The sequence below is a fragment of the Vespa crabro genome, chromosome 4 (genome assembly GCF_910589235.1).
Source record: "Vespa crabro chromosome 4, iyVesCrab1.2, whole genome shotgun sequence".
NCBI classification, from domain to species: Eukaryota; Metazoa; Arthropoda; class Insecta; order Hymenoptera; family Vespidae; genus Vespa; species Vespa crabro.
Genome location: NC_060958.1, coordinates 9,736,937 through 9,750,340, shown reverse-complemented (window position 1 = coordinate 9,750,340; position 13,404 = coordinate 9,736,937). Strand labels below are relative to the sequence as shown.

At 28.1% G+C, this 13,404-nt stretch overlaps 3 protein-coding genes across 4 annotated transcripts; all 3 read right to left on the bottom strand.

Annotated features, from left to right (window-relative positions):
* Positions 1-14: 14 nt before the first annotated feature.
* On the bottom strand, positions 15-2,004 carry LOC124423303 (protein THEM6-like). The gene is made up of 3 exons (XM_046960886.1): positions 1,354-2,004; positions 588-802; positions 15-500 (listed from the first exon to the last, which is right to left on the bottom strand). The coding sequence occupies exons 1-3, from the start codon at positions 1,493-1,495 to the stop codon at positions 264-266; spliced, it is 594 nt and encodes a 197-aa protein (XP_046816842.1). The 5' UTR covers positions 1,496-2,004; the 3' UTR covers positions 15-263.
* A 377-nt stretch (positions 2,005-2,381) lies between these two features.
* Positions 2,382-9,764, bottom strand: LOC124423508 (protein THEM6-like). Its single transcript, XM_046961285.1, has 5 exons — positions 8,832-9,764; positions 7,080-7,633; positions 6,149-6,363; positions 5,360-5,545; positions 2,382-4,639 (listed from the first exon to the last, which is right to left on the bottom strand). The coding sequence occupies exons 2-5, from the start codon at positions 7,234-7,236 to the stop codon at positions 4,466-4,468; spliced, it is 732 nt and encodes a 243-aa protein (XP_046817241.1). The 5' UTR covers positions 7,237-7,633; positions 8,832-9,764; the 3' UTR covers positions 2,382-4,465.
* A 728-nt stretch (positions 9,765-10,492) lies between these two features.
* On the bottom strand, positions 10,493-13,225 carry LOC124423507 (probable tyrosyl-DNA phosphodiesterase). Of its 2 annotated transcripts, none has more exons than XM_046961283.1 (7): positions 13,170-13,225; positions 12,935-12,997; positions 12,751-12,828; positions 11,852-12,665; positions 11,224-11,760; positions 10,947-11,142; positions 10,493-10,870 (listed from the first exon to the last, which is right to left on the bottom strand). In XM_046961283.1, exons 1-7 carry the CDS (start codon positions 13,219-13,221, stop codon positions 10,733-10,735), a joined length of 1,878 nt encoding a protein of 625 aa, XP_046817239.1. In that variant the 5' UTR covers positions 13,222-13,225; the 3' UTR covers positions 10,493-10,732. The 2 variants fall into 2 exon arrangements, with proteins under 2 accessions (XP_046817239.1, XP_046817240.1); XM_046961284.1 differs by having other exon boundaries at positions 13,082-13,217.
* Positions 13,226-13,404: the final 179 nt, after the last annotated feature.

The following is a 13,404-nucleotide window of genomic DNA, read 5'->3' as shown; positions in this document are numbered from 1 at the left end:
AATGAAAATGCAGATTTTATCTGTAAACATAATTTTTTTTTTTATTTTATTTTATGCTATAAACATAAGACACATTTTTGTAATAACATTAGAAATATTAACATAACAAAGGATACCTATTGATCTAAAACACTTGAGAGATATGAAGGAAAAATTTTTAATTAAAAACAGATTAATATAAAATAATTAAAACAGCACTCACATATAACGTAAAAAACATGTGAGAAAAAGATAAAAACAGGAAAAAAACAATTTTTTTTTTTTTAATCCTTCTTTTTGAGTTTTTGAGAGTTATATTCCATTGATTCTAACCATAATCTGAGATCTTCGTTTATTTCAGGTAAACGAATTTCAGGTTCAAATTTTTTCAAGAACTCGGTCAAAGATATTTTCAAGCCGATCGTCGTTTGCTTGCTGAAAATGGTCGTGTGAATGAAATTATTTCGAAGATTGATGAACTTGTGCTCGAAATATAAACTTTTTTCGTCCCAATAAATTAACTGCAATAGAAGAGTGTCATTTTATCACGAGAATTTAACATTGATTTTACCGTCATCTTTCGAACTTTTTGAGACCTTTGATTTTACCTTAGTCATAATTTTGTACGTCATAAGGAAAGGAATTGGCCGTCGATATCTTGTAGATGAAGCACCAAGGACTACAGTGGCACCCATTTTTCCCATCAAATAAAACATTTCGGTTTGAATAAAATAATGAAAACGAGCAAAATCTATTTCACGTAGATATCTTGCATTATTCATATGTGATAATACAAGATCTAAATCTTGAGTAAAACATATACCTGAAAAATAAATTGAATAATATTATTTTGTTATGTATTAATCAAATCGATCTTAAGTATCTACATGGTAAGTTAATGATTGAAAATGATTGAAAAAGGGATATAAAAATGTTAATAAAAAAATATGTGTCGTAATAATCGTTCATTTGAACGGATCTTATCGATTCTTACAATCATTGTATCGGATCGATTTTTTATATTTTACTACTCGACATTGTTTAAATAAATGAATAGTAATATAATAAATAAATTTAATAGTAATTTATTAAATAGTATCTTTAGTTAAATAAATAGTGATTTAAGCTTCCGTTTTTTTTTTTTTTTTTTTTTTTTTAAATTACGTTATACAAGGAAAACAAATTATTTTTTAAAATAATGTAAAATTTGAAATAGTTATTATAAAAACCTGTTATTTCATGCTTCTATGTGATAAATAATAATCCAAAGATGAAATTTAACGATGGTAAAATAATATTATCGGTATTAGGTACAATTGAAATTGAATAAGAAATGAAATTTTCAAAATATATTAATTTTTAAAAAATACTTACCATATATCGTAGTTTCGTTCATAGGTTTTGTCTTTTTTTGCATGAATTTAGTCCAAACGAAAACAAATATTACTCGCAAGAAATAATTTATGTCAATGAAATAAATAATTGCAATGATCGCGTAGAAAAAAATATCCCACATTTTGTTTTATTATTAAAATATCCAAGTGAAAAAAAAAAGTATTATTCAAATAAATAATTTTTCATAAATTGAAATGAAAGAGAGCAAGTGATATCTACGCTTATAAAGACAAAACAATACTGATCGCTTTGGACAATAATTTTATTCAGTAAAGTAACAGGTTGAATGACAAGGAATTTCTTAAAAACGTTTCCTTCAGGCCATGCGCGCTATGTAGAAGCGCCGGTATAGCGGTATAGTTATGCCGAAGTGTACTGATTGAAATTTATTTTATACAGTTATGTAAATAATCTTGTAATACATAAAAATTATATAACTTTTAAAGAAATTTTTAGTAATCATTTAAAACTATATAAACTCTTTAGTTTTATATCATATTTTACATTGTCAATCACCAGTAACCTGAATGGAAAGTTTCAGTGTCAATTATCGGTGACTGACGTGGCACTCAATGTATTAACCTTTCATTGAATTTATTCGTTTATGCACATAATATACATTCAAAATAAATTTCTTATCGTTCAATAGTATTTTTTTTTCTCCAACGATAAAGATCAGTCTACAGAAATAAAAATATTAAGAAAGTTAAAACTAATCATCGTTTATATGTAGATATTATAAAAATATCTAAAAATAATATAAAAGAGAGATAGAGAGAGAGAGAGAGAGAAAGAAAATGTAAAATACTTTTGCGTGTATTATTGTTTTTGAAATGTATATGTCATTTTTATTATATGTTTATGAATATGTTTATTATATGTTTATTATGTGCATTAGAAAAGGCAAGGATAAATATTCAATACGAATAGACGTATGTCGATAATTTATAAATAATTAAATACATTCAAAACGAAAAAAAAAAAAGCAAAATTTCTAAGAATCAATATTGATTTCTGTAAATTCTTTATTTTCTAATATTTTTTGGACGACAATAACATCGAGAACATATTCACAACGTAGTAATAATTTTATTACAGAACAATCTAGATATATAATAACAAAGCGTATTTTGCTACTCGCTATTATTTTTTTGTTTTTTGTTTTTTTTTCCTTTTTTTGATTTTATATTACTTTCTTTCTTTATTTATTTAAACGAACTATAAATTTCAATTTGTCGTCGATTGTGCTAATATAGAAATTCATTCATTCTATAGATATAATTAGATGATAATTTAGAAATATTTTTATGACTTCTGAGTGTGACGTAATAAAAAAAAAAAAAAAAAAAAAAAAAAAAAGAAACGAAGATATTCTCGTCTGATTCAATGAAAACTAAAAAAAAATGTTTTTTTCAGACTTTTTTTTATCGTTAAGAGAAATTAATCAACAATTAATAAAAATTTCAATTACATTATAGAAACTCGTGTGTTATCTTGGATAAATATTGTTTTGCAAATTGATCTTTAATTCTTTCGCTCTGGGTGCTTGTGTACGAAAAGTTTACGGTGCTTGATTTTTATATTTTATAAGTTTAATTATATACTTTATCACAGAAAAAAAGATTATTCTTTGAAAACAATACGCGCGTTATATTTTTATTTTACATTTCTCTTAGAAATATTATATTGTTAGAATTACAAGATAAAAAAAAATTATAAAAACGTTTAAAAATGAAAACTTGTTTAGTATTAAAATTTCTTGTGATTTCGTGACCAAAGTATGATATTATTTCATAATTGTCAATTTTTTATGACATTTGGTGTTTAGTGTGAAATAAAATTTTAATATTATATACATATATACACCGTTTAGAGCGAAAAGATTAATTCTTATTTCAATAAGAAAAAAGAAGAGAAAGACTAATTAATTCATATAATAATCAATCCATATTTAATAATTTATAAATTCGATTTAAATTAATGAGCATGTGTAAAATTTTTGTGTAAAAATTTTTTCTTCTCGTCATAAATAAGATCATATATTGTTATGTACCTACATATATATGATGTTTGAAGTAATTTAAGCTGTTATTTTCGATGATACGAAATAATATCCTGGTAAGACATTATTTCATTAATAGAGAGCAACAAATTTATACCATTAAATTTTTCTTTCTATAAGTCATAATTGATAATAAAAGTGCATTGATTCATAAAAAAAAAAAAGAAAAAAAGAAAAAAAAGAAAAAAGAAAAAAGATAACATCGATAATTTCTTTGTTCATCGATAAAATCTTTAATCACTCAGAAATATTTCGCGTAATTAGATCAAATTTAATATACCCTGTATATAATCAGAGTAAAAGTATCTAATAATTTTTATAGTTTAAGTTTTTAAGAGAAATATAGCACATACATACAATATATATACATACATATGTATTATATTATATTAGTTGCACGCAATTTCTCGCATCGTGCTTCATTTTTTTGTTTATAGAACTAGTCTTTTCTTTTCTTTTTTCTTTTTTTTTTTTCTTTTCCCCCTTGCTAATTCACATCGCGAAACGTATCTTTCTTTTTTTACATTTTTTTTTAACTTGAAGCGACGATAAGAATAAATCTTATTGTTAGATGTCTACGTGTAAATATTTGTTCTCGGTCATCAAATAATAGCCCTGAGCAGTCATCTTAAAAGCACCGCGTTGTTATATTTTTTTCTACATATACATATACATAAGTAGATATTGTATATAATACATTTACGTGGAATAAAAAATCGTATGAGAAATATATATATATATATATATATATATATATATATATATATATATATATATAGGAAGATATATATATATATATAGGAAGATATATATATATATAGGAAGATATATATATACATAAAGGAAGAATCTCAGATCTTCTTTAAATTATCAACAAACAAAGAATGATCGGTGCACTTGGAAATATTATCCTGAATGAACATACATATAAACACGGTGCTTTTCACGTTCTCGCATATCATATATTTAGACGGTAGTAGTTACGTAGATCGTCGTTTCTGCGACACCATTCGTCGCGTTCTCGTTTTGTCAGCAATTCGAAGGTGTTGTTGTTGTTGTCGTTGTTGTCATTGTCGTCGTGGTTGCTGTTGTTGTAGTATTCATTGTAGGTATAATTGATTGTCGAAGAATCGCAGAGGAAATTTCATTACTTTCTAACCATCTTGCTACTTCTGGTGGTATCTCTGGCCTCACGTGAGTTATCTGCAAAATTTATTGTACTTGTTATGAATTATTTATAAATTGCAATTTATTAATAAGTCATAGTAATATAATATGTATGAGATATTATCAATAATATGTTTATATTTGAATTTTTTTTATGTACTTTACACAAGATGATGGATTTTATGTGTAAACACTTTAAATGACTTGATCTTTTCTAACATTAGATTTACAGTATTTTTCAAATTTTTTAAGATTTTAAATTTTATACTTAATTGCATAAATCAATATATATATATATATATATATATATATATATATAGTGATGTAATCGTATGAATACATATAAATTTATGTTAATAAATCTATTAATTTTAAAGTAAATAAACTAATATGCAAAATAATGATAAAATATTTCTTATTAATAAATTCTCTTAATATAATGGGTTTCAGTAAGCATATAATGTCCATAAATCTAGCGATTATATAAGAATAAAAACAATACGGAAGATATTTTTTCTTTTTTTATTTTGAAAAGAAAAAAATGTCTAAATATTTCATCCTAATTGCCTTATCTTGTTAATTATGTAAGGTGTATAATCAAGTCATGCAATTAATATTAGTGAAAAAATAGATGTTAGAATGATACGTTCAACGAGAAGCCAATCAGTGTTCAATGTCAATTATTCATGATGTCATAATAAAATAAATTATATATTTTTGAACATCACATCGTAATGACGATATTTGTGATTTTACCTGTGTAACACCTGCCTCAACGTTACCATTTTGTTTAACACCTCGATCAACGAGAGTACCCATAACCGTCTCTGCACTGCAGTCTAAAAGTCTTTGCCTGCAGATAGCTATAGCTCGGATAAATCCATCACTCGGCGTAACAAAACGATGTTCCATAAAAATCGTTTTTTCGTCCCAATAAATGATCTGCAATGACAGTAAAATTGTATAAAAAATAATAAACCAATACTTTCGCGTAAAACACAATATAAACATGATCGATATAGGACGCGTTAATGGCTAACACTATTTTACATATTCTTGTTACAATATTCTATTTTAAGAATTTCATTACTTTGAATTCCATTGCGCATATATGCTTTTTTGTAGAAATATTTTAATTTTTAAATTTCGATATCAAAAGTCTGAAATTATTTATGGATTCCCATTTTTATAATTTTATTTTTTGTATACATTTCAAAAGAATGTAAATAATTCAAATGAAATTATTCGAAGATTATTCAAACGAATATTTTTGTTTTTTAATTACATGCATATATGCATATATCTTGTTTGTTCGATCGATAATGCGATAGTTAAGATTCGTTTAAATATTTTTAGAAAAATAAAACAAGTATTTCGAAATAAAGAGAAAAAACAGATAGAAAAGAATAAGTTAACTAGAATATGCATAGATTCCGAGGTGTGAATTTTATTTGAAAAAAATTCAAGAGAATTCCTAAGGATTAAATCATTAAAGAAATTAACAAATGAGACAACATTTCTTCAAGGTAATTTTTTCAAGCTCACCTTCGAAGTTATCTTATAAATAGTTAAAGGTTTGAGAAATCGCCGATAACGTATCGTTGCTGCTCCTTGAACGACACCAGATCCTTGAGAACAAATTTCACGATAAAGACCAGTTCGCTCGTAAAAATCAGCTCGAGCAAAGTCCAATTCTCTCAAATATCTTGCATTGTTCATGTGATAGAGAAGAGTGTCTACGTCGGTCGTAGTACAAATACCTAATAAAAAAAAAAAGAGATGATCCTATGATGAATCTTTTTCGTTATTTATTTATTTATTTATTTATTATTTATTTATTTATTTTTTTTTTTTAATAAACGATAGAGATATATTCTCGATTATTTGTATTCTATCAATCACAGCTGATTGTCTCTATAGGTCAAGGTTTACACGAGACATGTGCAAGGCCGACACAAGTAATCGTAAGGATTCTCCTGGCTTGCTTGCTGCATTGCTTGTCCCTTTCTGATCGATCGAAGCTTAAAAATTAATACATTTTCATTCGGACGTTTAAAAAATTAGGTTTAAGATTTAAATAACTGTAATGTAATTTTTGATATAACATAATAACTTTTGTTAATCGTCTAATGACACGTAAATCAAGAATTTTCATTAAATTTTTTATCAAATAGATTATCAAAAGAATTTAATTCATTATAATAATATAATAAACCTTCGTTCGTTGTAAATTCTGAAAAAGTTTTCTATCAAAGAGTAAGAAAACTTTCTATAAAAGTTTCCTTGAAGTTTTATGTCCTATCTTTTAATAATAGCCTATAATCAGAATATAAATATTTTCGATTCGATCCTTCTTTCAATATAGATACAAAACAAAAAAAAAATAGACTTGTCAGTAAAATATTCTTTTTTTTTTTTTTGCAAGACATAAAAACGAAAAGAGAGAGAATAATATTTTTTCGTCACAAGTACTTACCATAGACCGATGCCTCATCAAGTATATGAATTTTCTTTTTACAGAATCTCGCAAGGAAAACCGTGAGGAACATACGTAGGAAATAATGAACCTCGACGAGGAGATGAAGAAGTATGACGGCACCGAGGATACCGGCTAGGACCCAACAAGTTATCATCCTAATAATTATCGTCCTTTCGTTGATGGTCTTGTCGTCCTGCTGGGACGATAATGGTCAATGTGTTGTAATTCGATCAGACTTTGGAAGCTTTCAACTGGCGGGAAGCCGTGTTGTTATTGATTCGTGCTCGAGACGGTTCACTTTTCGTTGATAAAAAGTTCTGGCCTCTTTTTATCATGTTAAACGACACTTTTTAAAATATTTTCCTTTCACAGAGTTCTACTCAATAATATCCTTTAAAGGATACCTCGTAATTCTTCGAAAAGTTGTCGTCTTAGTCATCGAGTTATCGAATAACGAAGAGCTCTGTATTTATTTCTTTAATTATTTTTCTTTTTCAGCCTCTTTACGTCACACTCGGAAGATTTTGATTCTGCAAGTGAGGGTTCTCTTACTGTGAACGAATGGACAAAGAAATATATATAACAAAAGTATTGTCCTGGATGAAGGTCATGATAATATTAATGAGTATTACAAATATAAATTGTAGAACATTCTCGCTATTTTACGTTTCATATGCTAAATGAGTCACATTAAAGATCCGATAATATATTTCACGTATGATTTCCTTCAGGGTCAGATATTCATATATTTATAATACACAAACATATTTAAGTATATACGTGATTAAATATATAATTATGTGTTTATATACGTAACAATTGACTTTTCCGATTATAACTTTTCTTTCACCCCAAAGTTAATAAATAAGAAAAACGTGTTAATAAGTTCTTTTTGATTTTAATATAAAAGAAAATAATAATTATTTATTTTATTTATATAATTCTTCAAATTAATTCAGCTGAGACACAATTATATCGTTGTTTAACACTTGTTTTTTTTTTTTTTTTTTATCACGTACATCGATTCCACACTTAGTAGTTATTGATTATGTTCTGTATCGTGACAAAGGGGTGGCTAAATTGCGTGACAATAACAACAACAACAATACAATAAAAATAATGCGTAATAGTCTGCCGTTTGTATTTTCTTTTTTTTTTTTTTTTTTTTTTTCATACACGTACATACATACGTATGTAAAGAAATATTATACGTATACGAATATCAACGAAGAATTCCTTGTTTTTACGATTACGTGATATTTATTTATTAAGTAAATTATTAAAAAAAAAAAGAGAGAAAGAGAGAGAATGAACATTTTACGATGAATGAAATTACATTGTGCGATAGTTTGCATTTCGAATAGAACCTACTTTCGATACGAGCGAGCTCACTTTCAACGAGATTTATCAAGCAAAGCACGTATCAGAACGCGGGGCAACCCTAAATTCAAGCGTTTTCACTAAAATTAATCTTCGTTAATGTTTTTAACGAAAGGCTCGATGTAAATATAATGAAAAATCAATGGAAGCTTAAAATGAGACATAAGAATGAATATTCATCGTGGGTATATTCATATCTACATCTGATGCATTTGTTATTAAACAATAAAAATATTGACAACGATATGTGATGACAACACACAACAATTATGGAAATGAATGTATGAATACACAAATATACATTCACATTAACACACACACACGTACACACGTACGCACACACACACACACATACATACAGACACACACCTGTACGAAGACCTAAGAGGAAGCCCGTTCGTATCGAAGACATCTCAACAACTGATAATCCTTTAGCTCGATGTGTTCAACACACCGTCATTGTCGTTATCGTTGTCGTCGTCGTCGTCGTCGTCGTCGTCGTCGTTGTCGTCGTCGTCGTCATTGTGTCGACCAGATCGTTTCTTTCCGAGCTCTTGCATCTGCGCTTAGAACATTCTCGTTTACGGGGGAGGATTGGACTAACCGTAGCGGTGGGAGTAACCAGACTTCGCAGAAACCCTGGCCAGTTTTTTTTTTATTTTTCGACGAAACTTCATTGAAGACGTATCTACTCTTACGAACTTTTTCTCTCTTCGTATTTAAGATTGTTCTTTCATTACAACCTTTTTTTCTTCTATTCTTTTCTTTTTTTCTTTTTCTTTTTTCTTTTTTTTTTTTTTTCAAATTCAACGAATACCAAAAATTAGAATGCAACGAAGATCATAATGAGAATGAACAAGGTTATCTCGTTTATGTTCATATTGTACTATAAGACAGACATCCTTTATCTATTTATGAGATTACATGGTATCAATCTTATCGATGAATATAAAAATAGTCAATTTTAATTAGGCGATACTAAGCATATAAAATGGGGGAGAGAAAAAAAAAAAGAAATAAAAATGAAAGTGACAGAAAAAAAAGAATGTATAAAACAGAATATGTTTGCTAGAAACGATGTTTGCATAAACTGTTAAAGGATAAAAGGGGGATATATGTAAATACAAAGAATCGATCGATATCTATTTGACTGGATTTTTTTTTGATTATCGAGAAGATTTATTTGGAGAAATAGTCACTGTTTGCGTTTAGCTCTTCCACGAGAAATGTACTGTAATAACTCGACAATGTCCTTGGACGAAACGTACGAGCTGTGACGAAGCCATTTACGTACACAGAAATGTTTATGTAGCTATGTATTTCTTTCTTTTTTTTTTCCTTTCTTTTTTTTTTTCTTTAACTCTCTTTCCTTATTTTCTACATATAGGTATACATATATATATATATATATATATATATATATATATATATATATATAAATACTATACCTAATGTAAAGGTGTATGGAGCGGAATTGGAGATCTTTGTTCTTCAAGGTTACTTAAGATATCCATAGGCAGATCGATCAATAATTTTCATTGCAAAATATTCGAATACTTCATTTAATTGCTTTGAGTGAACACAGCAAGATAGATAGATAGAGATAGAGAGAGAGAGAGAGACGGAAAGAGAGAAAGAGAAAGAATGACTAGTTAAAACTTATTCGAAGTCTAAGCATGCACAAACGAGTCAATATTACCTCGAAGTGGTGGATAATGTCTCCGCCTCTCATCAGGAAGCGCTTTCTTGCTGATGTTTTATGGAAAACACGTGCCCATCGAGGTAACTGACTCGAATTCACGAAGTCGAGTGATACTGAGAAAATAAGTTGTTGTCGTTGTCTTATGTACCTAATCCAAAAATTTTGCAAGAGCCGATTCACTTTTACAAAATTTTCTCTTTACGTGACGAACCTGAGAACGACTATTTATTCAGTAATTTATTTTCCATTTCTGTATTTCTTTAATTCTTTTTTTTTCCCCACTTCCGCGTCGGTTGGGAAATTATAATAACGAAATATGCGAATTTACTTAAGTTGAAATAAATTTTTATTTAAAAATATTTGTGGACATATCATTCATTGAGCATATTTGTAGACATATCGTTGAGTACACACTATAAAAAAGATGTATTAAATATAGTAAAGTGGGAGAAGGAGCGGAGTGGGAGAAGGAAGGGGAAATAGAAGTGGAAGGAGCAATGACAAGATCACATATCGTCTATTGTAATGTAGATCGAACGTACCTATGTAATCATTTTGAGAAAATATTTCATTCGTTGAAAATGTCCATCACAAATGGATTATCCTCAGGCTCATAAGGAATTAATGGAAGGTCGTATGGAATGGGAAATGGTTGAATATTCGAGTCATCATTTTCCTTTTCTATAGGGAATGTCGTTTCTCCGGTCTTCGAGAAAAATATATCATTTAAATCAGATTTAGACAATATTTGATATTATTTGATTTTTGTCTTTGATACTTACGATAAATGTAGGAAGGAATAATACACCAGCTTCGTAACTCGCGATATAATTCGTTTGTGTTCCCCATGCAGCTTTGCTCAAATTTGCACTGGTAAGGACGAACCAAGCCATTTTTTTTAAATCAGGAGACAATCTCGTGTAAGATTTAATGTGAGGCATTGCTTTGTCTCTGAATGTTTTCGAAGCTTTCCATTGACTGTAAAAATGTTATTAATGAAATATATTTAATGAAATTTATTTGGAAAAGAATGAAAAGAATATATGAATTTTGACTTACTATAAATAATCTTGGATCCATTCTTGTTTCGAATGAGTTTGCCTTCTATAACATAAACAACAACAAGCATTCTGACAGTCAAAACTTTCTTCATAATTTTTTTGAGTAGGAAAGATAAATTGAAAGTTCGGAAGAATTTTCGATTCTTTCGTCTTCGACATGGATGACACTATAACTGTTGATAACCAATTTTGATAACTCGGTCCTAAGGTTCCTAAACTGGAACTTTGTGCAATTATTGGCCAATGCAATGCATTTTGTGGTAAACTAGCATATGTGGAAAGAACATAACCCAACTTTCTATGCCCCCATGTATCTACATTGGTTTGACGATAACTACCAGGTACGGAGGCAATGAAGAAAACGTTAACGTCTGAAAAATCAGCTCTTTCTACTATATCAATCCATTTGTTTAAAGCTGATTGTTTGTAAGTTTTCAAATACTGTAGAAAGTCTCTTTTAAAATTTGTCTTAGATTCTCCATTAGTCGTGTTATCGGATTTCGATAATGAAGGTAGATGAGGAGAGATCCAAAGTCTAATTAAGATTAAAGTAATTCGATTTATTTTTAAAGCTTACTATTTGAGAAGAAAGGAATGCTAGATAATTGAAGGATATGTTTACATACCCTTGAGTTCTATTTTCCCAGTCATCAGAATATAAATTTGCAGTAGACACTACAATTCTGATTCCGCCATCACTGTATTCCAATATCATCATCTTTGAATGATGACAACCATACGGTGTTGGTAGAGGAACAGATATCAAAGTAATATTCTCACCTAATTTTTCCTTATCTACTCTATCTCCATATAAAATTGTTATATTGGCTTTCTGTCCTGCTAATAAATACTGCAAGCAAAGCCATCCAACATCGACCATGAAAGTAATTTGTAAACTAGATTTTATTTCTCCAAGACTTTTATCTAATATTTCAGGAAAGGTTATAGAAAATGATTGATTATAAGTCGATAATGACTTCTCTATTCTTGTAAAAAATATATAATAGGGAGCAGCAAGAGCATATTTAATAGCAAATTCTCCAGGTTCCACTAAAGATACTTCGAAACCTTGCTGTTTCATTCTTTTTATTGCCTTTCTTCGTATTTCTTCTCTGTCTTTGTTCAATTTACAAGATACATAAGTATCCATTATAGATACCGATGAGCTTGAGCTTTGCTGACTTTCAGAATCTAATCTGTGACTTTCTAAATTACTTACTTTATTAGGACTTTTTGAGGTAGCAGAATTTTTTGTAACATCTGTTGAAAGTAAGTCTTCCTTTAATTTTAAGAAACTGTCAATGTCCTTGTCCCTTTCTTTTCTCATTACAATTTGTATCACCTTCAATTGATCCAATAATTGAGATCGATCACATTCAAAATCAAGAACATCAGGTATATTTAATGTATCGTCCAATTGATCGATTACCAATCTTTCGACTGAAAAGAAATTAATGTTACTTTATTTATTTTATCTTAATTATTATAATATATTTGTAATATAAAATCATAAAAGAATACTTACAATGAGGATGTGACATTTCTGTAAAATGTATTGGATTTTTTCGATAACATTTCTCCATAAAGGGGCATTTCTTTCTAACTGGATTATCAATGAAAATGACATATTAATTATTTTCGAAATATATATTATCAAATAATATTTATTTACGAGGAGAAAAAATATTTATTTAAAAAGAAAATATTACCATTTACTTTTACACGATTCATGGCAATATTCATAACTTTCAAAATATTTTTGACATCTTTTCCTACAAAAAGAAAATGTATTTGACATATAAGAAAGACGTATAGAAGATAACAAATTGTAAGATTAAATAGATAGTAATATACACTTTATCAATTTAATTCTTATCGATCACACTTTATTAATTTAATTTTTTGTCACAAACAACAATAAAAATCTTATTAATCGTACACAACCTTCTAAAACTATGACAGTTCGTAAACTCCAAAAAGGAAAGAATAGTTTCATCGTGAAAAACTCAAGGATAATCTCTAAATAACAGAGTTACACGATTCGTCAATCTTATTCATTAGAACCAATAGAATTCCTTACCGTTGATTTTTCGTTTGCGTTGTAAACGAAGCTTTTCCACAGTATTGACCTACTACCGACGTTACTTTCTAAATTCTTAAATCAAATAATTTTATTCTC

Excerpts from the sequence above, each read along its gene's own strand:
- LOC124423303 (XM_046960886.1), bottom strand. The coding sequence starts at position 1,495 with ATGTGGGATATTTTTTTCTACGCGATCATTGCAATTATTTATTTCATT. Across the intron at positions 803-1,353 it reads GAACGAAACTACGATATATG|GTATATGTTTTACTCAAGAT; the intron begins GTAAGTATTTTT and ends TTTATTTTTCAG. Across the intron at positions 501-587 it reads CGTACAAAATTATGACTAAG|TTAATTTATTGGGACGAAAA; the intron begins GTAAAATCAAAG and ends CTTCTATTGCAG.
- LOC124423508 (XM_046961285.1), bottom strand. The coding sequence starts at position 7,236 with ATGATAACTTGTTGGGTCCTAGCCGGTATCCTCGGTGCCGTCATACTT. Across the intron at positions 6,364-7,079 it reads TGATGAGGCATCGGTCTATG|GTATTTGTACTACGACCGAC; the intron begins GTAAGTACTTGT and ends TTTTTTTATTAG. Across the intron at positions 4,640-5,359 it reads TTGAGGCAGGTGTTACACAG|ATAACTCACGTGAGGCCAGA; the intron begins GTAAAATCACAA and ends TAAATTTTGCAG.
- LOC124423507 (XM_046961283.1), bottom strand. The coding sequence starts at position 13,221 with ATGAAACTATTCTTTCCTTTTTGGAGTTTACGAACTGTCATAGTTTTA. Across the intron at positions 12,998-13,169 it reads AACTGTCATAGTTTTAGAAG|GAAAAGATGTCAAAAATATT; the intron begins GTTGTGTACGAT and ends TTCTTTTTGTAG. Across the intron at positions 12,829-12,934 it reads GAATCGTGTAAAAGTAAATG|TTAGAAAGAAATGCCCCTTT; the intron begins GTAATATTTTCT and ends TTGATAATCCAG.